The sequence below is a fragment of the Ruditapes philippinarum genome, unplaced genomic scaffold (assembly GCF_026571515.1).
Source record: "Ruditapes philippinarum isolate M1 unplaced genomic scaffold, ASM2657151v2 ctg707_1_1_1_1, whole genome shotgun sequence".
Classification (NCBI taxonomy): Eukaryota; Metazoa; Mollusca; class Bivalvia; order Venerida; family Veneridae; genus Ruditapes; species Ruditapes philippinarum.
The window spans coordinates 1-27,961 of record NW_026853675.1 but is presented as its reverse complement, the minus strand read 5'-3'; the positions used below and the strand labels follow the sequence as shown (position 1 = coordinate 27,961).

The 27,961-nt window shown below is 33.4% G+C and overlaps 2 protein-coding genes across 2 annotated transcripts; one reads left to right on the top strand and one right to left on the bottom strand.

Moving 5' to 3' along the window:
• Positions 1–1,720: 1,720 nt before the first annotated feature.
• LOC132737509 (peptidyl-prolyl cis-trans isomerase FKBP1A-like) lies at positions 1,721–9,681 on the bottom strand. Its single transcript, XM_060724805.1, has 5 exons — positions 9,550–9,681; positions 6,578–6,625; positions 3,868–3,957; positions 3,568–3,590; positions 1,721–1,853 (listed from the first exon to the last, which is right to left on the bottom strand). The coding sequence occupies exons 1-5, from the start codon at positions 9,584–9,586 to the stop codon at positions 1,764–1,766; spliced, it is 288 nt and encodes a 95-aa protein (XP_060580788.1). The 5' UTR covers positions 9,587–9,681; the 3' UTR covers positions 1,721–1,763.
• On the top strand, positions 9,680–26,796 carry LOC132737508 (mediator of DNA damage checkpoint protein 1-like; the record flags this gene model as incomplete). Its single annotated transcript, XM_060724804.1, has 13 exons — positions 9,680–9,758; positions 15,440–15,540; positions 15,782–15,845; positions 16,074–16,126; positions 16,384–16,476; positions 18,023–18,115; positions 18,985–19,155; positions 19,891–19,939; positions 20,312–20,359; positions 20,836–20,922; positions 21,286–21,387; positions 21,646–21,727; positions 26,712–26,796. Coding segments are annotated over exons 2-13 (1,020 nt in total), but the record flags the coding sequence as incomplete, so codon positions are not given.
• Positions 26,797–27,961: the final 1,165 nt, after the last annotated feature.

Genomic DNA, 27,961 nt, shown 5'->3' with positions numbered 1-27,961 from the left:
TTTGCTCTAGTGCTAGTAATTCTAAGTCAAATATCAATGTCGCATTTGCAGGTATAGTGGCTTATGTTAAGCTAAATATTGTATCATGTAAATGTAATGCTTAATTCTATTCAAAATGTGAAATTAAATATTTTTTGCAACTATAACTTAAACATAAGTGAGAGGAGATAGCATACACAACTAATTTTATTAAACACCTGACACAGTAAAGGAAGACAAAACTATGAAAACTAGAACAATCACTGAATGTGATAACTAACCCTGCAAACAGCTTTTATTCCTTAAAACAAGGGCCACCACAACCAGGGGCCAAAACCTGGCCTTCTCTTATTATCAAATGCTCAACTGCTGATAGAGAAGTCTTAATGGCATAGTGGATCATGACAATAGCTCTGCTTTTTTTCTTCAAAAATTGTAGCTATTAATGTAAATATATCATGTAACTTACTAGATGTTTTGTTCATATTATGGATATTGATGCTCATTTCAAACACTAGTGATCCCAGTACTAGTTGGCTTAATTAGTTTTCATGAAATTATATCTCCTTTTTAAACAAAAACAGTTGTCACTTGTTTCAAATCAGAAACTCACTCTAAGCAATGTATAAGCGTAAGGTGGACTAGGAATTACGTAATCGTGAACTTCAATTGGACATTTACGCTTTGGACAATTGTACAGGGCCAATACCCTTAAGTAAGGCAAATGACCTTAAGTAAATTTAATAACTGCCTATAAAGACCTGTAAGAATTATTTAGATTTTCTTTGGCAGTAATAATGACAAGTCTACCATGCCATCATTTTAGAGTTATCAGACATACAGAGCACCAGATAAGGTGCGTATTTGCGTATTTACGCAATTAATTTTATAAAATACGCAATTGATTTTTTAAGAATGCGTATCAAAACCCATTAAAAAAAGCAAAATACGCAATTGTCTTAAAAACTCGTGCGTATTGTCATTTTCATCACAGCCAAATTAATCTGTCGTATGCTTGTAGTTTTGGACAAATTATATCGATATGTATGCTATCCGAATATTCCCGAATTAATGCTAACTAAACAACGGTCTCCGGTCTTCGACGGTCCCCGGTCTCCAAAGACTAAGCCATATCAATAAAGCATGAGACCGTCGATTTGTCTACTCAGGTCGACGGTCTTTACAGACCAGCAGAGACCGTTGATTTTGCGGAGACCGTCAATAAGTAGGTCCCAGCTGTATCAATAGACGCTTTGAAAGCATTATGGCGTCGTACAAAAGGGAAAATGATTTGAAACAAAACAGTTGTAAATAATCAAAAATCAGTCAGAAAACGAACTTGTTAAAAATACTATGAAATATAACATGAGCAGTTTATATAAAAAATAAAACAATTGTGAAAAGTCTTAGTAAATTGTTAATCCTATTTTCTTTTTGAAACAGTTTAAATTTTATTGATATTGAAACCATAAAATTCATATCATGAATTGAATACCAATCATAGGGTAACGAGTTTTGGAATACCCAATGAAATAGAGCCAATACCCAATTCCAAAGGAAATGATGGGGAATACCCAATTCACTTTAAAAGCTTATCTGTTGCTCTGGACATACCTTACTTTTGTTATCATCTTACCGTATTTTATATTGTTGACTACTTATAGTAAAATTTTTTTTTTAGTAAAATTAAGTGAAATACCCCATACTAACAATTTGCTTTAGAATTAACACTGCTAGATAAAAACAGGGTTACCTTTAATTATTTATATAATAAAACTTCAATCTCAGAAAAAAGGATATACGCCAGGGTAGCCTCTTTTTCCATATGCATAGTCTGGTGGACAAGTTAATTTTATTTGTTGACCTATACTCATCTGAAATGATATATAGAAACAAAAGTTTTACAACATAATATTTTTTTTATCAAATAACAAACTACATTTGTATTAATTCAACATCAGTAAAAGCATGTTTTTGCTTATAACATTCATGTGATCTTGTTTTGTGTATTGGATTGAATCTTGTTCTGCAATCTTAATATTTTACTGATATCTGATAATTCTTTGAACATAATATTCTGAGAATAATGACTATGAACCTTTTTCAGTATCTGACTGTATTACTATACTGTTTGTACAAAAAGTATAGAGATCTGATTTACAGTTTGATCATAACAGGCATTCAGTATGTATTGCACAAACAATAATTCTCATTCATCTGAAATCTTCAATTTTGCTTTCTAAATTTAATCAATTGAAATACATTCTTTAACCCATAACCTACTGATTTTCTAAAATGGACTTGCTCATCTTTCATTTACTTAAAAACTGTCCATTATCAATGTTGGGGATATCAAAATTAACATTTAAAGGCCCATTATGCCTCAGAAATGCTTTTTTTACAAAAGTAAATTTGATGTATCCAACAAGTTATTCATCGGTCAATTTTACCTGAACAATCTTTTTCATGTGCAAGTACAGTTAGTGAATAAACATTTTGTATGGATGTCAAAATACTACTTTGCTTAGATTTTGCTACTTTTATGACATATTACTTCACATTTATCACTAATTTATTCAGGTAACAAGCATTTAACATTCTCTCAGACCATTATTTAAACATTATAAAATTTATGTTTGCACTTTTTAAAGAAGTAAACAAACTTTTTTCAAAGACACTATGTGCCTATAAGTTAGTCAGTCCAGGTTAGTCTGCTGGCGTGGCTCTACACATGTGGCAAAGGTAAATCACTTTGGTTCCATCATGGTTACGGTGAATGCAAACCCACAAGTCAATAATTTATTTTCTTGCTACAAAAAAAAACAAAAAAACTAGAGGATGCTTTTGTAAAAAAGCGCATGTCTCCCCCACTGCTGAGAATAACTGTGAATGGAAACAGGAATGGAAATGGAGAAATTGACCAACAGTCACTGTGACCTTGACCTTTGACCTACTGACCCCAAAAACAATAGGGATCATCAGCTCTATAAGACCAATCATCCTATGAAGTTTGAGGGCTGTAGGTCAAAAGGAACTCTAGTTATCATCCGGAAACGAGAAATTGACCAACGGTCACTGTGACCTTGACCTTTGAACTACTGACCCCAAAAACAATAGGGATCATCTGCTCAATAAGACCAATCATCCTATGAAGTTTGAGGTCTGTAGGTCTAAAGGAACTCTAGTTATCATCCGGAAACGAGAAATTGACCAACGGTCAGTGTGACCTTGACCTTTGACCTACTGACCCCAAAAACAATAGGGATCATCAGCTCTATAAGACCAATCATCCTATGAAGTTTGAGGGCTGTAGGTCAAAAGGAACTCTAGTTATCATCCGGAAACGAGAAATTGACCAACGGTCACTGTGACCTTGACCTTTGAACTACTGACCCCAAAAACAATAGGGATCATCTGCTCAATAAGACCATTCATCCTATGAAGTTTGAGAGCTGTAGGTCAAAAGGAACTCTAGTTATCGTCCGGAAACGAAGAATGGACGGACGGACTGACGGACTGACGGACGGACAGGGCAAAAACAATATGTCTCCCCCCGAGGTGGGGGAGACATAATTAAAATAGAATTACCTTTTTTACGTTCTCTTCCCATGCTGAAATAACAAAAAATAAAAACAACATTCAAAATATACATCAGTAAATACACAAAACTTATAGGCAAAACATAATTTACTGTAAGAACTTTTTAAGTTATTCTCTAGACTAGCATAATTAATGCATGATTATTATAAAGGGAGATTTAAAAAATGTAGAGTTTTGTATATTTCATATCTAATAGTATCTATGTTTCCTTAATGTTTTATATGCATGTTAACATGAAGTAGATTCTACATTTCTATAATGTTTTATATACCAATCCTAAATATTTACCCTTTATAACCTGGTTTTCTCCCAGAACAAACTTAAATGGTTGCTTTCTTTCCCTTGAACAGTCAAATATTTGACCATTTTGTAATCTTCCTGAAAAATATCATATTAAAATTGCTATTTAAATTAATGAAAACACTGTAACTAAAAACAAGACAATATCATATACCCCTTAAATTTAAATCTGTTTTAGAAATAAAGTACAAAGTTGGTCATATGATGGATGACCCAAAAGAACATAGATTTTTGTTGTCCCTGATATCAAGCTTTTGTGTACAAAATAATATAATACATAAATGGGAATTTCTCCTGAATATTCTTACAAAATATTACAAATGACTTTTGAAATATTACACATAAACAGAATAGTTACTATGTCTCCTGCTGCTATTGTAAGATTCTGAGGTTGTTTAAGGAATAAGCATCATGTGGCAGACTACTACGAAGGAAGCTGTTTATCTTTTCTAAAAATAATGTCCCTTGCACTTTATACATCAATGGCAATGATTCCATTGTTGAACACATCAATGGCAATGATTCCATTGTTGAACACACCAATGGCAATGATTCCATTGATGAACACATCGATGACAATGGTTCCATTGTTGAACACATCAATGATAATGATTTCATTGTTGAACAAGCAATGGTACTGATTTCATTGATGAACACATCAATGGCAATGATTTCATTGATGAACACATCAATGACAATGATTCCATTGTTGAACACATCAATGGCAATGGTTCCATTGTTGAACACATCAATGGCAATGGTTCCATTGTTGAACACATCAATGGCAATGGTTCCATTGTTGAACACATCAATGACAATGATTCCATTGTTAAACAAGCAATGGCAATGATTCCATTGTTGAACACATCAATGAGAATGATTTCATTGATGAACACGTCAATGGCAATGATTTCATTGATGAACACATCAATGAGAATGATTCCATTGTTGAAAACATCAATGGCAATGATTTTATTGTTGAAACCATTAATGGCAATGGTTCCATTGTTGAACACATCAATGAAAATGATTCCATTGTTGAAAATATCAATGGCAATGATTTTATTGTTGAAACCATTAATGGCAATGGTTCCATTATTGAACACATCAATGGCAATGATTCCATTGTTGAACACATCGATGGCAATGATCCCTTTGATAAACACATCGATGGCAATGATTCCATTGTTGAACACATCAATGGCAATGATCCCTTTGATGAACACATCGATGGCAATGATTCCATTGATGAACACATCAATGACAATGATTCCATTGTTGAACACATCAATGGCAATGATTCCATTGATGAACACATCAATGACAATGATTCCATTGTTGAACACATCAATGGCAATGATTTCATTGATGAACATATCAATGACAATGATTCCATTGATGAACACATCAATGGCAATGATTTCATTGATGAACACATCGATGACAATGATTCCATTGATGAACACATTGATGGCAATGATTCCATTGATGAACACATCGATGACAATGATTCCATTGTTGAACACATCAATGACAATGATTTCATTGATGAACACATCGATGACAATGATTCCATTGACGAACACATTGATGGCAATGATTCCATTGATGAACACATCGATGACAATGATTCCATTGATGAACACATCGATGACAATGATTCCATTGTTGAACACATCAATTACAATGATTCCATTGATGAACACATCGATGACAATGATTCCATTGTTGAACAATGTCAACAAACCACTGCTAGTCATACCTTGTGGTAATGGTTTGTGTAATGTCATGTTACCTTCCAATAGTGAACAAAAATGCCTTCCAATGTGAAGCTTCTTTTTGGATGGAAAAATGGCACCGTTTGAAACTTCAGTAACATCATACCTACGAATGCTGCTGTTTTTAACATGCAATGTTTAAGTGATGTCAAGCTATTTGTTCACAAAAATGTGACATGTCTTTGTTTGTCACTTTTCACACTAAGTGTGTTCACTAACCATAAAATCCTGAGGGTCATTTTGACCAGATACAAGGCCAAATCCCCATGCTTTTAACAAAATTTGACCCTCCAGTTAAAATCCTGGCCCCGTGTTCACAAAGAAAAGATCAGGATCAGGATCAGATGATCCTGATTTTATTTTCATTGTTTTATACAACTAAAATTGATGGTATTATGCTAGAAGTAAATGGTACATATTCGGAATATAAATAATTGCTTACTTGCAAAGAAACCAACCTATTTTGGGGAAAAATCAACAAATAACAAAACAATACAAAAATAATCGTATCAAAATAAGGATCAATTTCAGGATCAAGATCAAAATTTGGATCAACTGTAAAATGCCCATATCTTGTAAAAAATAAGAATAAATTCATTCTAAAATTTCATAAGCATGCTATCTCAAGTCCAGTTTTATTAAGTTAATACTGAATATTTAATCTATAAGGATAAATAATGGAGAATATTTGAGTTTTTAAATTTGATCCTTATCTTGATCCTGATCCTTAAATCTTTGTGAACACGGGGCCTGAGGGTCAAATCAGGTCTTTTTGAAATCTGAAGGGTCAAAGAGTCATTTCAAGGGTCAAACAGACACCCTGCACTTTATATTTTTTTTATCAGTCAACTAATGATCTTTACATGTCGTGTGAAATAATCCAAGACAATTAATATTATCTTGTAACAAGGAATACTGACCTGTATAATGTAGCACCACAGTTTGTCCAACTTTTGGAAATGTCTGACCTGAAAAAAAAAAGATTTTAAAACATTATACAAGTCCTGTGAACTGTTTATATAAATTTTAATAATTTAGATCAAGATATATAACTTATAAAGATTGATAATACTGTACCGGTTATAAATTCTGGTCATGCAGTCATGAGAAAGTACTGCTGAAAATACACAACTATGAAATCAGTGGTCAAACTTAAAGATGCATCTAAAGTTTTCCACATAACCAGGTGCAGTTTGTTGTGCTAAATGGCAACAGCTCAAACCCGATCCCAGTATCCTAAGGTGTCCCCCATTAGGCTCAGTTCTACGATCCCTCCTGTTTCTTGCTTACACAAAAAATAACCTCCCACAAAACATAAATTCCCAGGTCCGCCTGTTTGCAGACAATACTGCAATATACATTGCTCTGACATCTGCAAACCAATCAGTCACAATTAAAATCTGTAAGAAAAAAGGGAGTTGGAGAGGGATATGGAATTTAACCCTCCAACTTCCAAGTGTTAAGTTATCCACATCACAAAAAGCAAACATCCTATCCCAACACAATACTACCTTCATGAAGTCCAATTAGAATCAGTTACCTCAGCTAAATACCCAGGCGTGAATATATCAGAAAACCTTACATGGGATGCCCACATAAACAAACAAACCAAACCTTAAGATTTCTATGTCTATGCAGAAACAAAAGATTAATTCCCAATCCATTAACTTGATTAAGTCTGTTGCTAACCCAATCTGACTAAAGTTCAGATCTACTTATTTCTTCATCTGATGACGACCGTATATATTTCGCCTTCTTTATAATTTTGATTTTCCGAGAAAGCTATTTTTAGCCATGCAATCGAACCAGTTTTTACATAGGCATAAGAAGTATCAAAATTTAATGGGCAAGGTTGTTTTGCCAGTTCACCTGTCAGCTACAGTCAAACTTGTATTAAGCGACCATGCAAGGGAAACACCAAAAACGGTGGCTTAATGAAACGGTCTCTTAAGACAAAGCATAACATAAAAGTCAAAATTTACAAATGACATCTTACTTATGCGGTGGAATGTTTAACAACTTCATTTTTATACAAATGTTGAATAATTAGTACGCTCGATAATCTAAATGGATGCCAATGTAAAAATAACTTTCCGTTATTTTTTTGACAAAACAGTTTTGATTCATTAAGTACATGTTTGACATTTTTTCCAGAATTTTTTAACTTCTCCGTTGTTTTTCCTTGTCTCCAACACAAAAACCCTATAAGTGAAGATGTTTTTCTGTTGTGCATTTTTCATTTGAAATAAACTTAATCAAGTTCAGGGTCAATTCAATGCAGTCTAAATGTCAACAAGCGAAGCGTATACACCACATCAGTAGGGGCGGAGCGTTGCATTGCTTAATCAATATTATTGGATAATACACGTCACACGTATACTTCATTTGCTTAAGCTAAAACGGTTTGGGAAATAGAGTTTTTCACACATTTATTTGTTGTGTTTTGATTGTTGACACTTGTGACATTACGAGGCGGCGTTCTCTAAAAACACAATTACTTGATAGGTAAAAGTGGTCGTTTAATGAAATGATTGCTCTCAATTAGGTGATTAATTAGCGGTCGCTGGTTGCGTTGAGCAAAAGTCGCTTAATACATTAAAAAAATTTAAAGTGGTAGTTTAAGACAAAAGTTGCTTAATACATGTGGTCGCATGGGCAAGTTAGACTGTATATGGACAATGCCATGTTTGTTCTCATAATTGTGAAAATTACATACTAAGTATTGGTTTACCCAGGGTTAAATTTAGAAACTAGATCACATTCAAAATTATGAAAGCTTGGCAATGATTGGCTGTGTGAAAGGTAAACAGAAATGATTTTGTATTTGGTCGCGGTCAGATCTAAAAGCAGATTGTTATTTAGAGTTAATTTTAATCAGATTGGTTGCTTACCAGACATTAGTCAGACCTCAGCTCAAAATATGGTTCCGAGGTGTGGTCTCCCCACACCAAAATGCAAATAGATCAAATTGAAAATGTCCAAAAGAAGAGCAGCCCAATGGAGCAAGCTAGATTGGTCAGACCTCTAGTGTTCACTCCCTTAAGCTTTGTAGATAAGAACTCAGATGTATAAATGCTAGGCTATCCCTTTTCTTCAAGATTCACTATGGTCTGGTTTCTAACCCCATCGAAGAATATGTGACACCCCTCGTCTGAACATCCAGCCATGACCATCCCCTGAGTTAACTGTTATAGGTTATTCACAGCAACTTCAAACTATTATAAATTCTCATTCTTTCCCAGGATTGTATACCTCTGGAACCATGTACACCCTTCATTTGCCCTCACTCCCACTGTCTCACCCTTTTTTCCAGCCTGCATGTTTTTAACATTTTCAATATCCCTTTTTTATACTTTTATCCTTTTTATAATTATAAACAACTCTTTTTAACTTTCCTGCAATTTCAACGTGCAGACATAGTATCTACTTCTCCGCAAAGGGAATGACATTAATGGTAAAGTAGATAGATGGATTGAAAAATATCTGAAAATAAAAGTTTTAATTGATCATTAGTATCCAAGTCAGTGTTGACCAGGTTCTAAAGAATTATGGGCATATGTGCAGACTGCTTTCATTACAGATGCTTATGAAACAATTAAAGTAAAACACTTTTCATAACATGAGCCTGCATGGCCATTATTAGTCGAAATATCAACGCGATCAGAGCTACGCCCTGCTTTGGGATTTTGACCATGTCAAAAATTATCTAAAAATCCCGTAGGTTAAAATATTTTGACTAGGCCATTATGATCTAACAATAAAATGCAGATTAATTTTTTGTTTTCACCATTCATTCCCTTTGCATGAAATCCGACTGATTGGAGATGTGCAGCAAATTAGATGTATGATACATGGCTGTGCATATACATGTACTATGTTTAAAAAGAATTACCATCTCCTTTCTTTATTTCTTCGAAAATGCAGCCCATTTCCAACGAAAATATAAAAATTATTATTTGTCCTGCTTTGCCTTATTTTGATTGATTGGTTCCCAAATCCAGCGCTAAGGATATTCAGAAGGTTCGGAAACCAAAGTATCGAACTGCGCATGCTCACAGAAGATTTTTGCGCGAAGTTCAAGGACGACAAATAATTCGCTGAGTGAGTATTATTTACATTTTTTTGTTATTGACGAAAGAAAATGAATGCGTATATTAAACAGTATCACATTGTTATAAGGTTGAAATTGCGTCCACATCAATTTGTTAGAAAACGTAAATGAATGTTGAAAATTCTATTGTCATATAATTTCGCGATTTAGATATGACTCCAGCAAAATTGGAAACAGCTCTAGATTCTGATATTTTAATATTTTTTAACTATATCAGCAAGGGTAATCTGTTTAATTGTTGCCAATTCAATCAAGGGGCAATCAACACTTTTGTCAGAGAGATATTACGAATCAGGGTCAGCTCGGCAAATAAAGCGTACTTGGCCCAGAGTTAGTCCAATAGATTAGACGTTGCAGGCTTGTTATAGTTTTATGTTGGTCAAGCCTGACGTCTAATAGTTATTGCTCATAAACGCGTAGCATTTTGAAAAAATGAAAAAAGGTCTGTTCACTTGCCTTTCAAGCTTAATTCAAAAGCTTATCTTCTGTTCTTTCAATTGCATGGTCTATCATTAACAAAAACTTTCAAACAATGCACTTATCAATTAAAAATAAAATGTAAATAGCAGTCTATTTCGCTCATCGGCCATACTGGTGTAATAGTGCCGGTTTATTATCAGTGGTTCAAGCTAATTCGAGCCCAACACTCAGTGGCGCTCTGGACAGACTTAAAATATAAATGGCCAAATTACAATACAGACGACACGTGATCACAAATATATCTTTAAACGGCACTTTACCCAGGTTCTCTGAACTCTTAATTGCCAACCAGTGGCTAGGATGGTGGTGTAGGACGCTACCTTTAATTTACTCTTATTAAAAAAAGTATAACACAAGACTTTATAAATTTAACATTACGAGATTTATTCAAACGATAATCATAGACTTATTTAAACGACAATTGTATAATTTATTTACCAAAAGTATGAATAAGGCTATATATTTAAGCAGAATCTACCAACAACGAGTTATTTATTTAAAAAGAATTTCTAAGTATTTATTAATAAGTTTAGGCTAAATTCTCAAATCATATAGATTTCAAAGAGAGTCAAAACTATTAAGTTTTGAAAGAGTGCCAAAGCTCTAAAGCTTTGAAGTGAACTGACCTGTCGGCCAGTTCCCAAGACAAGATATATAGAAATTCACCCGGTATTTATACACTTTTGGTAGTCATGACAATGCTTAACTATAAGATTGATTGGTCAAAATTACTCATAACAAGTTCTGAACTAATCGAATTATATTAATCAAGTGGACCAATAAAAATGTAAATCTAAATTGAAAGAGCCAATCAAGAGGACTTTAACAGATTAACATTAGGGAAAGAAGCCAAAATGGACGACAAATGAATGGTATGAAATTGACAACTAAATATTTTATCAAAATACGGTCCTATTACACTGGTTAAGTAAAGCATTTTACAGATTGATTCCAATTTTTTGAACGGAAAAATATATTCGAACACACTGGCGATGCATGGGCAATTATTTCGTTGAAAAAATATTCCGTTATATTGTTCTGACTCATTTAAACGCTTGCATATGAATTAGCCAATCAGATTTCGCGCACTGTATGGCGGCCGTTTGTATATCGGCTGTACAAGGAATTAAATTAAATGAGAGGATTTAATCATGACTTTTCGGACGTGACAGTTCAATTATTTTGTTAAAAGGTATTCATTTTTTAGTTTTGTTCATGAATAAGTCAAAATTAATGTAAATACATGCTGTTTTAATTGTTTAAATTCATTAGATCTAAATCGATGTCTAATGTCATTTTTTTTGCTACACGATTTTGCAAAGATCTGTTAAGACCTAACGTAACATGGAAAATGAAAAATGTAAAATATCAGATTAATGAATGATAAATATGAAATAGGTTAGGTATAGGTCTTATAATTAGGACTAGCCCAGAGTCAGCTCGGTCCTCTTCCACCTCGGCACGTGTGGAATCGGGCCATTATTATATATTACTGGTAATGATTACTTTTATTACGTTTTATATGTTTTCGTCATAACTTTCATTGTTTAAATATTTTCAGTTACAAACCTCTACTCATGGTTATTGAAAAGTTTTATTGATGAAAGTACCAATTTGCGGCTGCACAAAATACCCAAATATACCCAAATATAGCAATATTTATTTTTGTTTGTATAAAATATAGATTATAATGAGAAATAAATAAATATTTATAAGATAATATGACTTAGCCTGCTATAACTTTCATTCATTCCGTTGAAATGGACAGTTTAGAAGTTTTAAGAAAATAAAGTTTTGACATTCTACTATATAGGTTCTTTATGACTGTACTTGCAATTTTAAATCAAGCACATGATATTTGTTGACTACACTTACATTTTTAAGATGAAATTTTGCTGAAATTTCATATCATATACAAGTGTCCATGTTATTTAAAAAAAAAAATAATAGCTTTAATGGAGTACATATACTGTACTGTACACAATGTATTTTGGTTCAAAACACAATGATAGGAAAATGTATATTTGGGTATGTTTAATTATATCTTAGTGAAAGTGTATATTGTATTCATGATTAAAACAGCACTTTTTTAGTATAAAACATTTATTTTTAGTATAATTGGGCAATATTTGGGTATATTTAGGGTATATTTGGGTATTTCGTGCTGCCCCCAATTTGTACATGTGAATTTGTAGAGATGGGAAGAATTTCAAATTTATACGCATGTTTTGCTTACTTCAGATTTTTTTTGTAAAATATATCGTTCAAACAGCATTGGTGGTGTTTAAGAACAGTGTTAAATATAATTACATTTATTGTCATAAAAATTCAGTTTAAAGATCAATATGTAACATTTATTGTCTTGATATCTCTTCTTAATAAAGATAATTTCAAATAATACGTACACGTATGTACACTGCCACCTTTTTAAATTTCTGTTTGTTAGTGATCATAGGTCTGAATACTTTTATAGTAATGTACTTCTTAAATGTTTATAAACTAAACAATCTATATCCTAATTGGTTTTTGATAGGGGGCCGAGTTGACCTGTGCCGACTTGAACCATGCCGAGTTGGTATAGGGCTGAGTTGACTCTTTACCAGATTTACTGTTCACAAACTAAACAGATAAATCTAGGGATGTCACTGATAGAATTTTTTCAGTATTTTGTATCTATATGTCTAAGGGTATCAGTGATTTTTCTCACTAAATTGGGAAGAGGCCTTAGCCTTTTGATTTTGGGAAAACTTGTCGCTAAAATTGCTGATTTGGGAAGTAAAAAAGCTGGTTTAAGTTGAGATTTTTGGGAAAACTGCATGATTTTAAAGAAAATTTCAATTGGGAAGAGGCCTTTTTTCGGAGTCTGTTATATAAGTAGGAAAATCACTGGGTATATATATATATCGATGATATATCAATATATCTAGTGTTTTTTAGCTCACCTGTCACAAAGCTTTTGTGATCGCTTTTCGTCCGGCATCTGTCCGTCCGTAAACTTTTACTTTAAAAGACATCTCCTCATAAACCACTAAGCCAATTTCATCCAAACTTCACAGGAATGTTCCTTTGGTAGTCAACTTTAAAAATTGTTCAAAGAATTTAATTCCAAGCAGAACTCTGGTTGCCATGGCAACTGAAAGAAAAAACTTAAAATATCTTCTTTTAGAAAACCGTAAGAGCTAGACCTTAAATATTTGGCATGAACCGTGTCTACCAAGTTTGTTCAAATAAATGCCCTGGGGTCAAAATTGGCCCCGCCCAGGGGGTCATTGATTTTCTTTTTTGTATATAGTAAAAACTTAAAAAATCTTCTTTTAAAAAAACCCAAATAGCTAGAGCTTAGCTATTAAGCATGAAACATCTTCTAGTGGGTGACTACCAAGTTTGTTCAAATAAAAGCCCTGGGGAAAAATTGACCCCACCCCAGGGGGTCATTGATTTTCCCTTTATGTTCAAAGTAAAAACTTAAAAAACCTTCTTTTAAAAACCTTTAGAGTTAGAGCTGAGATATTTAGCATGAAATATCTTCTAATGGGTGTCTACCATTTTTGTTCAAATAAGGGCCCTGGGATTAAAATTGGTCCCGGATTTTCCTAATATGAATATAGTAAAAACTTAAAAAATCTTCTGTTAAAAAACCCAAAGAGCTAGAGTTAAGATATTAAGCATGAATTATCTTCTAGTGAGTGTCTACCAAGTTTGTTCAAATAAAAGCCCTGGGGAAAAAATTGGCCCTGCCCAGAGGGGGTGGTCATTGATTTTCCCTATATGTTTATAGTAAAAACATAAAATCTCTTCTTAGAGGTACAGCTTAGATATTTATCATGAAACATTCTTCAAATGGGTGTCTACCAAGTTTGTTTAAATAAAAGCCCCTGGGTTAAAATTGGCCCCGCCCCGGGGGCCTATATACAGGTGAGCCATTTCAGGGCCATCATGGCCCTCTTGTTTTTTTGGTGGAAGGGGGTCGTGCCTGTTGGAGGGGGAAAAATGTGATTGGTCTATTTACCCCAAGACTACCCCAAGACATCCAGAGACTACCCCTAGACTATGCCAAGACACCCCAAAACCAGACCAAGACACTTTTACCTACATGTAAATACTGTCTTAATTTTTCATTGTTTACAGGCGGTAACTGTGATTTCACATGTACACATTGAATTATCTCCCTTCATTTATTTCCCTGTATTTTTTAATGTAAGATTATGAATATATTCTTTTTTGTGCAAATATTTTACAACAATGAAATATTGCCAAGGTTGCTGGATTTTGGTGTAGTGCAAGTTTAATTCTGCGACAATGTCATTTAATGAGTGACGCATTTTTGATGCCTGATTATTACCATGATAAATCAATCATATTCTGTTTCATAATATTGATTTTTTTAATTTTATCTGCCCCACATTTCATTAGATTAACTTAGTCTTATTGTTTCAGTAAAGTTGATTTTAATAAAAATATTATCTTTTTTTTATAAAGAGCATATCAATAAATATTTTAGTGATGAAAAAAAGTCCATACATAATTAACAATATTTGATGTATTGGACTGTAACAAGATGACAAGTAAATAATCAGTCATCATATATAATAAAACTTTCCCAATTTACACAATATTACATAAGTTTCTTGGGGTGTCTTTAGGTAGTCCTGGGACTAAAAATGTGTATCTTTCGGTCCCAGAGTAGTCTTGGGGTATCTTGGGGTAAAAAGACCAACCTGTAAAAATGCAGTAGGAGGGGGAATTTTTCACACTGAGGAGAAAAGAAAAAAAGAGCATCTGTTCACTGTAGAAAGTTTTACTTTTTTCCTGTAAGATTTACTGTTGTGTGGCATTGTTTTCTTTCCGGTAGAAAAGGGGAGCAACTCTTGCAACACAAGTTTAAAATATGTGGCTTTTTCTTAATAAACGGATCTAAAATATCAACAGTAGACCCCTGTGTGTTTGCAATTCTAAGACTGCTATGTGCTTATGATAATTTGTGTTGATATAATATCATTGCATCTTTGTCTTTCATTTAACATTATTGGAAATTTTTAAAATTATAGACAAATATTGTTTTCCCATTTGTTAGCAAAACACTGCTATAATTCCCAATCCTGAGGGTACGGGTATGTTCCCAAAATACTGGGAAAAAAGTAAAACCCTGAATATGTGCATGATTAATATATTATAAAATGATTTATGTTAGGTTGAAAGATGGATGAAAGTGGCATAGAGGCCACACAAGCTCTGGACTTTGGGGACTATGATGATGATGTTACAGATGATGAACAGTCTGAAAATACTCCAGTAAGTCATTCATTGAAGATTTATTATACAGTCACACTACTTAATAGTTGTTGTATTCTTTTTTATTTTTCACAACCGAAGATAACCTTGATTGTATAATAGCGCTACCATTAATGAAGAAAGATTAGAATTTATATGAATTGTTTAGTTACAAATGTGATTTTTGCTGCTATTTAATTAATATTTACAGTTATAATTATATTTCAGCATTGTTTTAATATATTCTGATTATATATTTCAGGTTGGTTATTTGTATGTGGCATGTCAACGAGGGTTTCCTGGAAAGCAGTACCCAGTCTTTGAAGGTAAAATTTGCAGTTTGAATTGTAGCGAATTATGGAATAGCAGTTAGTTGGTTACTATTACATTTTGTATGCAATTTATGAGTCTTGTTAAGTTGTGAACTGTACTACTTCTTCAGTTTAGTTAGAAATAGAAAAAAAAATAAGGAAAAAGTTGTTCTGTTCTTGGAGGTCAAATGAATTTTTCAATACATTATGAGTTATTTACTTATGAAAAGTACTTATTTCTAGGTGACAATGTTATTGGACGAGGTGAGGAATGTAAAATTTCTATACCATTAAAGGTATGTGTAAATCATTTCAATTTTTATATAAGAAGTGAAATTAATGAATCTATGAAAATTCTTTTGCTTTTCCTTTTGTAACTTTATATTTTATTTTAAACTTATGTTTAAAAAAATTTCAGTCAAAGCGTTCTATATTAAGAGTTTTCAACTAACATAATTTAAAGTCTTTATTTGGTTTCTTTTGAGAGATGCTTTTAACATGCATGTTAAATTTGATCAATATTTTACAAATGAATATTTTATTATTTTACCAGCCACTATCAAGAGAGCATGCATGTATTGAAGTAAAAGGAGACTCGCATTTCATCTATGATAAAGGTAGCAGAAATAGGACAAGAAGAAACAATGTAAGTACATTTTTATCTCACATGATCACAAAGTGTTCATAGGTTATTTACAGGTGAACTTACGTGATAGCATATAGCTGCCTTGCATCTTTTATGGTGTGTCATTATTCACAAGATGTTTTTTTCTGCTGAAGCACATGCTAGATTTTGACCAAACTTCATAGGAGTGATCCTTAGATGGCCCTCATTGAACATATTATAAATCCTCTTGTTGTGTCGCCTTGTGTCGCCTCTACGGAGTGGCGACATATAGGGATCACTTCTCCGTCGTCTGTCTGTCCGTCTGTCTGTCCGTCCGTCCGTCCGTCACAGAACTTGTCCAGACTACTCCTCATAAACTACTGGTGCAATTTCATCCAAACTTTACAGGAATGATCAGTACCAAGTCTAGTTGTGCATATTGTCAGGATTTTCCGGTTCAATGATTTTTGTCAGAGTTATGGCCCTTTAATAATTTTTAATTTTAAAGTTTGTCCGGACTACTTCTCTTATACCACTAATGCAATTTCAGTGAAACTTTACAGGATTGATCTGTAGCTCAAGTCCTTGCGCATATTGCACGGGTTTTCCGGTTGAATGATTTTTGGCCGAGTTATGGCCCTTTGATATAAAGGTTTCTTTTTCTGTGTGTTGCCAGATACACAAAAGCTTGTCCGGACTACTCCTCATAAACTACTAGTGCAATTTCATCCAAACTTTACAGGAATGATCAGTACCAAGTCTAGTTGTGCATTTTGTCAGCATTTTCCGGTTCAATGATTTTTGTTTGACTTATGGCCCTTTAATAATTTTTATTTTTAAAGTTTGTCCAGACTACTTCTCTTATACCACTTATGCAATTTCAATGAAACTTTACAGGATTGATCTGTAGCTCAAGTCCTTGGGCATATTGCACGGGTTTTCCGGTTGAATGATTTTTGGCCGAGTTATGGTCCTTTGATAAAAAGGTGTTTTTTTCTGTGTGTTGCCAGATACGCAAAAGCTTGTCCAGACTACTCCTCATAAACTACTGGTGCAATTTTATCCAAACTTTACAGGAATGATCAGTACAAAGTGGTTAGTCTAGTTGTGCACTGTCCGTCTGTCTGTCCGTCTGTCACAAAATTTGTCCCAACATGAAATTGGCCATCATGAGGCGACACATGTGATTACTGATTGCTCTTGTGTTAAACTATTCAGCCTATAATTAAGATATTTGGCATGCAGCATTTCATATTGCATGCAGTATTGTATACCCCCCTGGTTTAAATATCTCCCCAAACCTTAGGGTCACTTAGAATACATAGTAAAACATAAAAAAGAAAATACATTTAAATCTATATGTCTGAAAATACAGAACTTAAAGCTTAGAAATTGAACTCATAGTATAAAAGTAGCTTAGTGGACCTTGTTTTAAACTTGACTGAATGTAGGATTATCAAGCTGGAAACTAACTACACAATAACTGTAAAGCGTGTCAGTTTATTTTTTTATGTAAAAACTTCTTTGCATGACTAACTTGTTGTATAAAAAATGATAAAAGATTTTTGTTTGAATTAATTTTCAGCATTTTTTGGCAGCATCTGTAAGATATGAGCTTAAGCATAATGACCAACTTATATTTGGTGATGTGGAATGTGAATACAAAATTGGTGTTCAGGTAAATGTTAATGTAAAATATAACCACGGATGTCTGTGTACTGTGTACTTATTGTATTCCTTTGCTTTGTTCTAGAAATGTCTGTTATTGTAAATTTGTTTCTTTGTTTCTATTAAGAATTTATGAGTTATACTTTCAAGAGTATCTTTATTTTGAAACACAAAAAACTTGTACATACTAGTGCTAAAATAAAAAATAATGAACATACTTTTCCATAAGTCATCTTTTGGCTGCTGTAAAATCCATGTCAGACCCCAAACATTGTATATTTTATGATTTATAGTTGTTATAAGCATTGCAGTATGCTTTATGCAAAATAAAATTTTTGTTATTTGTTATTTTCCTGAGATAATTGTTGCTCTATGAAAGTGTTGACGTATATTAGTCTTTTAGTTATACATGTATTTATATGTGATATTTATCTGCTCAGATTCACCTGTTATTTAATGTAAAGGATATGTAATTTGTAGTTGACACACAGATGGAGTTTATTTCAGAAATATGAATTCATGTAATTTTAATGGCATTCAAAATATAGTATACCCATCAATTTTTCACTGAAACCTTTTCAAAGATTGTTAGTTGGTTGCCCCATGCTATGTTTCAGATTGTTTACATTAAAATGGTTTACATTAAATAGGCATTTCAAATTTAGCTAATGTGCTATATAATATCAGTTACATAAATATAGCAAATGATGTCCTCTAGATTAATTTCAACTGTTATCCAAGATGATTTCTGCCGGGCATTTGTGATTTCAAATGCAATAAAAAAAACCAGCATATATATTTCAATTTATTATGTTATATTTCTTGCAAAAAAGTCCTCACTACATACATTTTAATGTTTGTATTTTGATCATTTTCCAGGCAGCTGATGATGATGGAGATGAGACTGGTTCTGAATCAATGTTTCAAACTGCTCCAGGTGATGAGGTGCTTGATAATTCTACAGACGCTGCTGAGAAGACTGAAGGCAAGCCTCTTGATGATGATGATTACGCTAGTGATGCAAGCAGTGATATTTTAGAACCAACCCAGGTATAGAAGTTTATGATAAATAACAGATGTGTTCTGCTTTCCTTAGCACTAAGAACTGTCGGTTGTCTATGTTAAGGGTTTTTGTTACAAAATTGCTGAATCACGGTGGTCAATGGTTCAGAGCCTTGTCCAGATTTGTTAAATATACTGAAGGTCACCTGGATTTGAGAGGTAAATGTAACAAAAAATTGGAAATTGAACTGTAGTCAGTAATTTTGTTTTTTAGATGCATAACTATGTGTTAGCTATTGCTTTATATATAATTACTCAAGTAAAATTTTCTTTCTTTATAAATGCCTATTTTACACAAAATCCCATGCAATTTTCATCAAATCAAGGCTAATCAGTGGTATGTAACAATAAGAATATGCTTTTCTTGTGTCAAATTGCATTTTTTTACACAATGCATGTGAAACAGGAAATAACAGCAGTTAATATTTCATTCTTGATATTCATCCTTGCAAAATTCTTTAAATTTTAAACTTTCATTTGCCTGATTTAAAGTCAAAATTAGATACATGTGATGGATCTTAATGTATGTGTCTTTACTTTTTTTTTGCAATTTTTCAAAGAAATTCAAAAAAAAAAAAAAGAAAAGGGATAAATCCAAAAGAAAATTTATCTTTTATGACAAAAGATTTGTATGGTAATATTTTCATTTAAGCACTTAAATCTCGGAGCCATGAAACTTGACACAAATTCTATAAATATTTGTAAATGTTTTATCTATTTCAGCCTTTTGCAGGGAACACAACAAGAACACATAATGGAAACTCTACATTAGGTTAGTCTGTATATTATATGTTTAATAAACATTAAGGAGAAATCTAGGGATTTGATGTTGTCATAATATTCAGCATATTGATGATTTATTTTGTGATAAAGCTTATCTAGAGCTCTCCAATGACTGTACACTTTGTTAATGTATGTTACTGCCTTTATACATTAATATGTACTTTCTTAATGCAAGAATTTGTTTTAGTGCAGATGAATTTTTCCAGATGTAGATGTTCACTTGTAGATTAATGAAAATCATGTATTTATTCTCGGAAACAATGCTGGACATTGTTAATATATTTTTATGGTCAATATGTAAATAGCTTAATCTTTTGTGGTAAAAATGTAGACCTATTACTATGCTTCCAGTACATTTCAGCTCAAAATATAACAGTCAAAGACACGCCTGCAGCACCAAAAACTAAACGTAAGTATTGTAAATGACCATTGTTATTTTAATGTTATCTAGTGAAAATATTTGAAAGTACTCACATACTTCTGGTCAAGGGAAAACATTTTATTATTAATCACTCATTTCCATTTGCAAATAGTCTGATCCGTTTTTTTAAAGTCAATATTTTTGTTCTTTTATTGTATTTGATATGATTTGTTAGAATGCCTACAGTTAAATTAATAAGATGCCATGCACATGCATTTAGTTTAAATCAGAGTTTAAGCTAGTAAACAGTTTACCTGTTGTAACAATTAGCCATTGCCATTAGTATAGAGCCTGGGTGACCATAAAGTGTGACCTTGCTTGATACTGTTGGTAACTCAGCTTTAGTATATTGATGGAAAAAATCATTTCAACTTTGAATGAATTGTCCTTATCTTAAAGCAAAGCAAATCTATCAGTTAAATTAAGCAGATTTAGGTACTAGAATGATATTTAATATGTTTCAGGCTTCACAGAGGATTTAGTGGTACCAGAATCTGATTCAGATAGTGAAAGTCCTACCAAACCACCACGGTCCATGGCTCTTGTTGCAGGTAAGTTAACTCATAGGTTATTTATCATTAATTAAGGACATTCTTGTATTTGATATTAAATTATTTCATCAAAAGATAGGCTACTTTTGTGTAGAATTGAGTAACTATTTTATTTGCTTTTAAAGTTCAAGCTTAATAAGCTATTGGTAGAATTTTCTTTTTCATACAAAGCATTTGAGCAACGTCATGACAAAACCAACATAATGGGTTTGCGACCAGCATGGATCCAGACCAGCCTGCTCATCCGCGCAGTCTGATCAGGATCCATGCTGTTAGCTATCAGTTTCTTTACTTGTTATAGGGTCTGTAAACCCATTATGTTGGTTTTGTCATGACGCGGCTCATTTGTTATATTTTGAATAGACAGCCAAGATGACGATGATGACGATGAGGATGAAACGGTAAAATCACGGATGATGGGTGCTGCCACTCAAGCTTATGTTTGTGAAAGTGATGTCACCACAGGTAGGTGTTAACATTAGCCATTCTTAAATATACTTTAAATCCAAGATACCATAATGACAATGTTGATTAATGCTTACAGATCTTAATATTATTTGTTAAGACCTATTTATTTTAGGGTTTTTATCGAAAGAAAATGCTAAAATCACTTTTTAGTTTTCATTGAAGACTTATCAAATATGGTATAGTAGAAGGATAGTTCTGTTTCCCAAAGCATACTATTGTTTTGATATTTAACCTTATAAGTTGTTTATGTTTTAGATGATGAAGATAATGTGAGAAACAAGAGTTCTATCCTGGCTGCTTCAACTCAAGCCTACCTTGATAATGATTATGATGTTAGGTAAGAATTGAGAGAGATCACTTTTGGTTACCAGCATCTTATTGTATCACCACCACATTATGTGGAGGGGCCTATACTGGAATCACTGTAGCGTCAGTCAGTCCATCTGTCTGCACTGTGTCCACTCTATAAATCCTATTATCCTTGAAGAATTATGTCTCCCCCACCTCGGGGGGAGACATATTGTTTTTGCCCTGTCAGTCCGTCCGTCCGTCAGTCCGTCAGTCCGTCCATTCTTCGTTTCCGGACGATAACTAGAGTTCCTTTTGACCTACAGCTCTCAAACTTCATAGGATGAATGGTCTTATTGAGCAGATGATCCCTATTGTTTTTGGGGTCAGTAGTTCAAAGGTCAAGGTCACAGTGACCGTTGGTCAATTTCTCGTTTCCGGATGATAACTAGAAGTTCCTTTTGACCTACAGCCCTCAAACTTCATAGGATGATTGGTCTTAATAGAGCTGATGATCCCTATTGTTTTTGGGGTCAGTAGGTCAAAGGTCAAGGTCACACTGACCGTTGGTCAATTTCTTCGTTTCCGGATGAATAACTAGGAGTTCCTTTAGACCTACAGACCTCAAACTTCATAGGATGATTTGGTCTTATTGAGCAGATGATCCCTATTGTTTTTGGGGTCAGTAGTTCAAAGGTCAAGGTCACAGGTGACCGTTGGTCAATTTCTCGTTTCCCGGATGATAACTAGAGTTCCTTTGACCTACAGCCCTCAAACTTCATAGGATGATTGGTCTTATAAAGCAGATGATCCCTATTGTTTTTGGGTCAGTAGGTCAAAGGTCAAGGTCACAGTGACCGTGGTCAATTTCTATTTCCGGATGATAACTAGAGTTTCCTTTTGACCTACAACCCTCAAACTTCATAGGATGATTGGTCTTATTAATCAACCTTGTATATAACCTCCGTCATTGCCGATTAACTTGTTCCTGTCAAAAGCTTACCCTTGTCTTGGAAAATTCACCAACAGAAAACTGCATAGTTCTAGGAAACTTCAACATTGACCTCATTCAATATTTAGAAATCCATTGACCCACACTATGTTACGACATCGCTTTAAACAAATAATAAACCAAGGCTACTACACAGCACACAAACACACTTATTGACCATATCTACCAGCAGAGAGCCTTGATTGTGAAAACGAGTGGAGTCATCCCAACACACTACAGTTATCATGATTTGACATACATTGGAAATTTGAGTTGTCTTTTAATAGTGTAAAAAATCTGACAATATGAACGTTTGTTTCAAGTATCATCAAAATCCTTCAAAGGGTTGAAGAGTTTATGGAGCAGACACAATTTCTTTAATTTCGTTTGTGAAACTATATATGATATGACATTCAAGTGTCAAGTAGACCTTGACCTTGGAACCAGCCATACGAAACATGTACTCTACACGTTCTCTGGATGTGGTGAATTTTTGTTTCAAGTATCTACCAGAGAGGCTTCATTGTGAAAACGAGTGGAGTCATCCCAACACACTACAGTTATCATGATTTTTACATACATTGTAATTTGAGTTGTCTTTCAATAGTGTAAAAAAATCTGACAATATGAACGTTTGTTTCAAGTATCATCAAAAATCCTTTAAAGGTTTGAAGAATTAATGGAGCAGACCACAATTTCATTTAATTTCATTTGTGAAACTATTATATGATATGACCATCAAGTGCAATTTTCGTTTGACGCCCGCCTGCCATAACGCTGATTGAATAACCAGGATTTTCAAAATTGAATACCTGGTTAAAAACAAAACAGTTTAGGAAGCATCTTCTCATACAACCTTAACAATAGAAAACCATCCATAGACAGCCTTCATTGAAGTGACTACCGGGTATTTACATTATCTTATCTCCATTTCCATTCCTGTTTCCATTCACAGTTATTCTCAGCAGTGGGGGAGACATGCGCTTTTTTACAAAAGCATCCTCTAGTTTTCTACAGACTTGCTTCAAATATTAACCTTAACTAGTAGATGTGTAGAAACCATGACGCAACTCTTGTCAGGTCAGATGAAGGACAAAATTGAAGGTCAAATGTCGGATAATTTTGTGTTTGCTCTACAATTCATTTACCCTTTCAAGGATTTACTTCAAATTAGGCCCAAATGTTCACTTTAAGAAGGAGTTGTGCAGAACCTTCGCTTATGCTTTTTAAGGTCAAATTTCAGAGCTCTTTAGTTCTTATACCTCTTGAATGAATTTCAAACTTGGCTAAATAATTAACTTATCAAGCGATGAGCAGATTACAGGCTGTTTCTGTGGCTGATCAATGTCACACTTGAAGGTAAAATGTCAGACAATTTCATGTCGCCCTGTAAATCCTTCAACTCTGAATCTATCAATTTAGCTACAAGGAAATATGCAGATAGCATACCACTGTCATGGCTTAAGGTGAAAGTCTTCTGTGAAGGTAAAAATTAAAACACTAGTCAGATCTTTTGAATAATGATTATCCTTATGGCAGTATGTACTGCAAGGAAATTAGTCTCAATCAGCGAAATATCAAGTTTTTAAATAAAAGTTTTGACATAAGTAGGCTTGCCTATTAATTTGTTTTTTTTTCCCAGTGTATTATATGTTGTTAACACTATTGTTTTTAAAGCAAGTGAAAAAGTTGGATAGAATGTTTCCCTATCAGGGCTCACACTGGCTCAAATAAAATAATAGCCAATATTTTCAACTTAAAAAAATAATAGCCAAAAGTTCAGCGGACTATTCACGATTTAGCGATTAACAACATAAGCAGTTGATTAAATAAACATTACATATAAAACTTTTTCAGTTTTATAAGGATTCTCAAATAAACTGACACATTTGTGTATATTGATAACTACCTTTTTTTAAATAGAACCACAACTTTAATTTTTATTATAGAACAGAATAAAAACGTTATAATTCGTATAATTACTGTACAACAATAATATTAAAGATTCATTATAACTTTACATTATGCTGTTATCAACAACTTTTTTTGTTTGTTCGAATCAAATTTTGTCAGCTTATCATAACCACTGTCAATTTCCACATTTCACACAGAACTGGAGTAGATCTAGGTCATATCAGCCTATAGAAATAACACAAGTTTGCAAACTCATTCACAGAATGCAGCCTTTTTAGCTCGACTTTTCTATGAAAAGGGGAGCTATCCTACTCGCCCCGGCGTCGGCGTTAGCGTCGGCGTTGGCGTCACACCTTGGTTAAGTTTTTCGTACCACCCCACTTTATTTCAGAAGTATTACAAGTATGGCTTTGAAACTTACCATACTTGTTCACCATCATAACCTCCATCTACAGACAAGAGTACATAACTCTGTCAAGGTTTTTGACAGAATTATGGCCCTTTTTTGACTTAGAAAGTGTATTGAGCTTGGTTAAGTTTTTTGTACCACCTCACTTTATTTCAAAACCATTGGAGGTATTGCTTTGAAACTGACCATACTTGTTTACCATCACGACCTTCATCAACAGACAAGAGGACATAACTCTGTCAAGGTTTTTGACAGAATTATGCCCCTTTTTGACTTAGAAAATACATTGAATATGGGTAAAATCCACTTATTGCCTTAACCCTTTGAGATATTGCTTTGAAACTTTTAATGCTATTTCACATCATTACCCCCATCTGTACGCAAGAGAAGGTAACTCTGTCAAGGATTTGTTTTAAAAATTAAGGCCTTTTATCGACTTAGAATCTTGGTTAAGTTTTTAGTACCAGTCCACTTTTTGACTGAACTGTTTGAGATATTAATTTGAAAGTTGGAATACTTGTTTACAATCATGATTCCCAAACATGTCCAGGAGAAGGTAATTCTGTCAAAGATTTTATTTGAATTATGGCCCTTAACTGTCAATGTTTTGTATTATAGGCAAGCACTAAAAAACTTAAAAAATCTAAAAAAATTCATTCCTATCCACTTGTTCACTTTACCATAAATTATGTCATATAAACATTGCTGTAATATTCAAGGGTATCAAACAACTAGTTCACTTTAAAAATACAGAGATTCTTGTATTGCCTTTTACTGCAAAAACTTTTTTTATTGGCAAGCAATAAAAAAGTCGAGCGCGCTGTCTTACGGACAGCTCTTGTTTCTGAATAATTTACTGAAAAATATCATCATCACCAATGTAATACAAATTTTCTGCCATAGTAGTAAAGATTTTTAAACAGAACATAGCTTATTTCACCTTTAAATAAATATCAAAATCATCGGTGTCGCGAAAATATGTGACAATTTTGGGTAAGTCAATATCCAGTTTATCAATTTTTGAACGATTTGTGTGGCTAATTGAAGGATATTTGATGGCTATTATAAATGCTGGACAATATCTTTAAAGTACTTATACAATTTTACATCTCGCATGTACATGTATTTTATCACCTCGGGCAATATAGTAAGCAGCAGGTGACCGGTAAAAAGTTGACACTCAATTAAATACACCCCGCTGGTGTTAATTGGGTATCTTGGATAAAATTGATATATATTGATAAAAAAGATGCTGGTAGTTAAGAAATAAGAATAACACATTTGTTGCTAATTTGAAATTTTCCCCATTCTCATATCCCAAAATTTTATACATTATTTTTTGTTAAAGACAAACAACAAATTAAAATAAGATTTTATTTTATTTTAATCTCACTTTTTTGACACAATTTATGATAATATGTACTTCCTTTTTTTGCTACATTTGTAGAGTCATGAATTATAAATACTGAAAAGAAGTCTGGATCAATCGCCAGTGTTGCTATCATGTTAAACATTCCTTGTGGTAAACCATTAATCAAGGTGCTAATTAATTGTTTAATTCACTTTGGTGACATTGATTTGGAAGAGCCAAATATTTTGACTTGTATGATTTGGTCACACAAGCATCATATTTAAATTTAAAAAACTAGAAACTAAATTCAATTGGAAATTACGTAATTGTAGAGTAAATGAAAAAGTAGTTTCATTTGTATTTGACAGTACATGTAGTGAAGATTCTCCTAGAAAGAAGTCAATATTGACTGCAGCCACTCAAGCATTTGTTGCTGAAAGTGATGATGACAAGGTATAATTAATCATACATTGAGCGCAAGTAAAGTTTAGAATATTTCAGTACCTGTTTAGAAAGGCAATATTTAGTTGTGTTGTATTGTTAAATGTATTTATACCCCCAAAAATGAAGTTTTGGGGGGTATATAGGAGTCACCCGGTGGTTGATTGGTCGGTCGGTCCAGACGTCCGTTGCATTTTCCTTGTCTGGAGCATAACTTGAAGCTTAATGGTTGGAATTCAATATAACTACATACAATGGTCAAGCACATTGAGAGGAAGTGCAATGCACAAGAACCATAACTCTATCTTGACTAATTACAGAGTTATTGCCCGTTGTTACTTTTCCTTGTCCGGGGCATAACTTGAAAACTACTGGTTTGAATTAAAAACAACTTCATACAATTGTCAAACACAATAAGGGGAAGTGCAGTGCACAAGAACCATAACTCTATCTAAAGTAATTACAGAGTTATTGTCCTTTGTTACTTTTCCATTGCATTCTTTTGTCCGGACCATAACTTGAAGGACTAATGGTTGGAATTCAATATAACTTCATACAATGGTCAAGCACATTGAGAGGAAGTGCAGTGCACAAGAACCATAACTCCATCTTGACTAATTACAGTTATTGCCCTTTGTTACTTTTCCTTGTCCAGAGCTTAACTTGAAAACTACTGATTGGAATTCAATACAACTTCATACAGTTGTCAAGGACATTAAAAGGAAGTGCAGTGCACAAGAGCCATAACTCCATTCTGACAAAATACAGAGTTACTGCCCTTTGATACTTTTCCTTGTCCGGAGCACTGGTTGGAATTTATTACAACTTCATACAATGGTCAAGCACAATAAGAGGAAATGCAGGGCACAAGAACTATAACTCCATCTTCAGTATTTGTAGAGTTATTGCCCTTTGTTTCTTTTCCTTGTCTTTCTGGACTTATTGCAGAGTAGTTCAATAAAACTTCATCAATGGCCAACCACATTGAAAGGAAATGCAACATACAAGAACCACAACTATCTTTAATCGCCCACAACCATAACTCTATATTTCTTTTACAAGGTATTCTGTTACTAGTAACATCCTCATTTCTGAAGCAGTCTTCTGGGGGTATTAATCACATTTAGTGATAGTTCTAGTTTGCTTTGGAAAGAAAGTTCCAAAAGGATTTTATGTT

What these genes read in the sequence shown, in the direction of transcription:
- LOC132737509 (XM_060724805.1), bottom strand. Translation starts at nt 9,586, where the DNA reads ATGGGCTGCATTTTCGAAGAAATAAAGAAAGGAGATG. An exon ending in TGTGGTGCTACATTATACAG is followed by an intron (nt 3,958 to 6,577) that starts GTCAGTATTCCT and finishes GATATTTTTCAG; the next exon opens with GAAGATTACAAAATGGTCAA. An exon ending in AGAAAACCAGGTTATAAAGG is followed by an intron (nt 3,591 to 3,867) that starts GTAAATATTTAG and finishes TTGTTATTTCAG; the next exon opens with CATGGGAAGAGAACGTAAAA.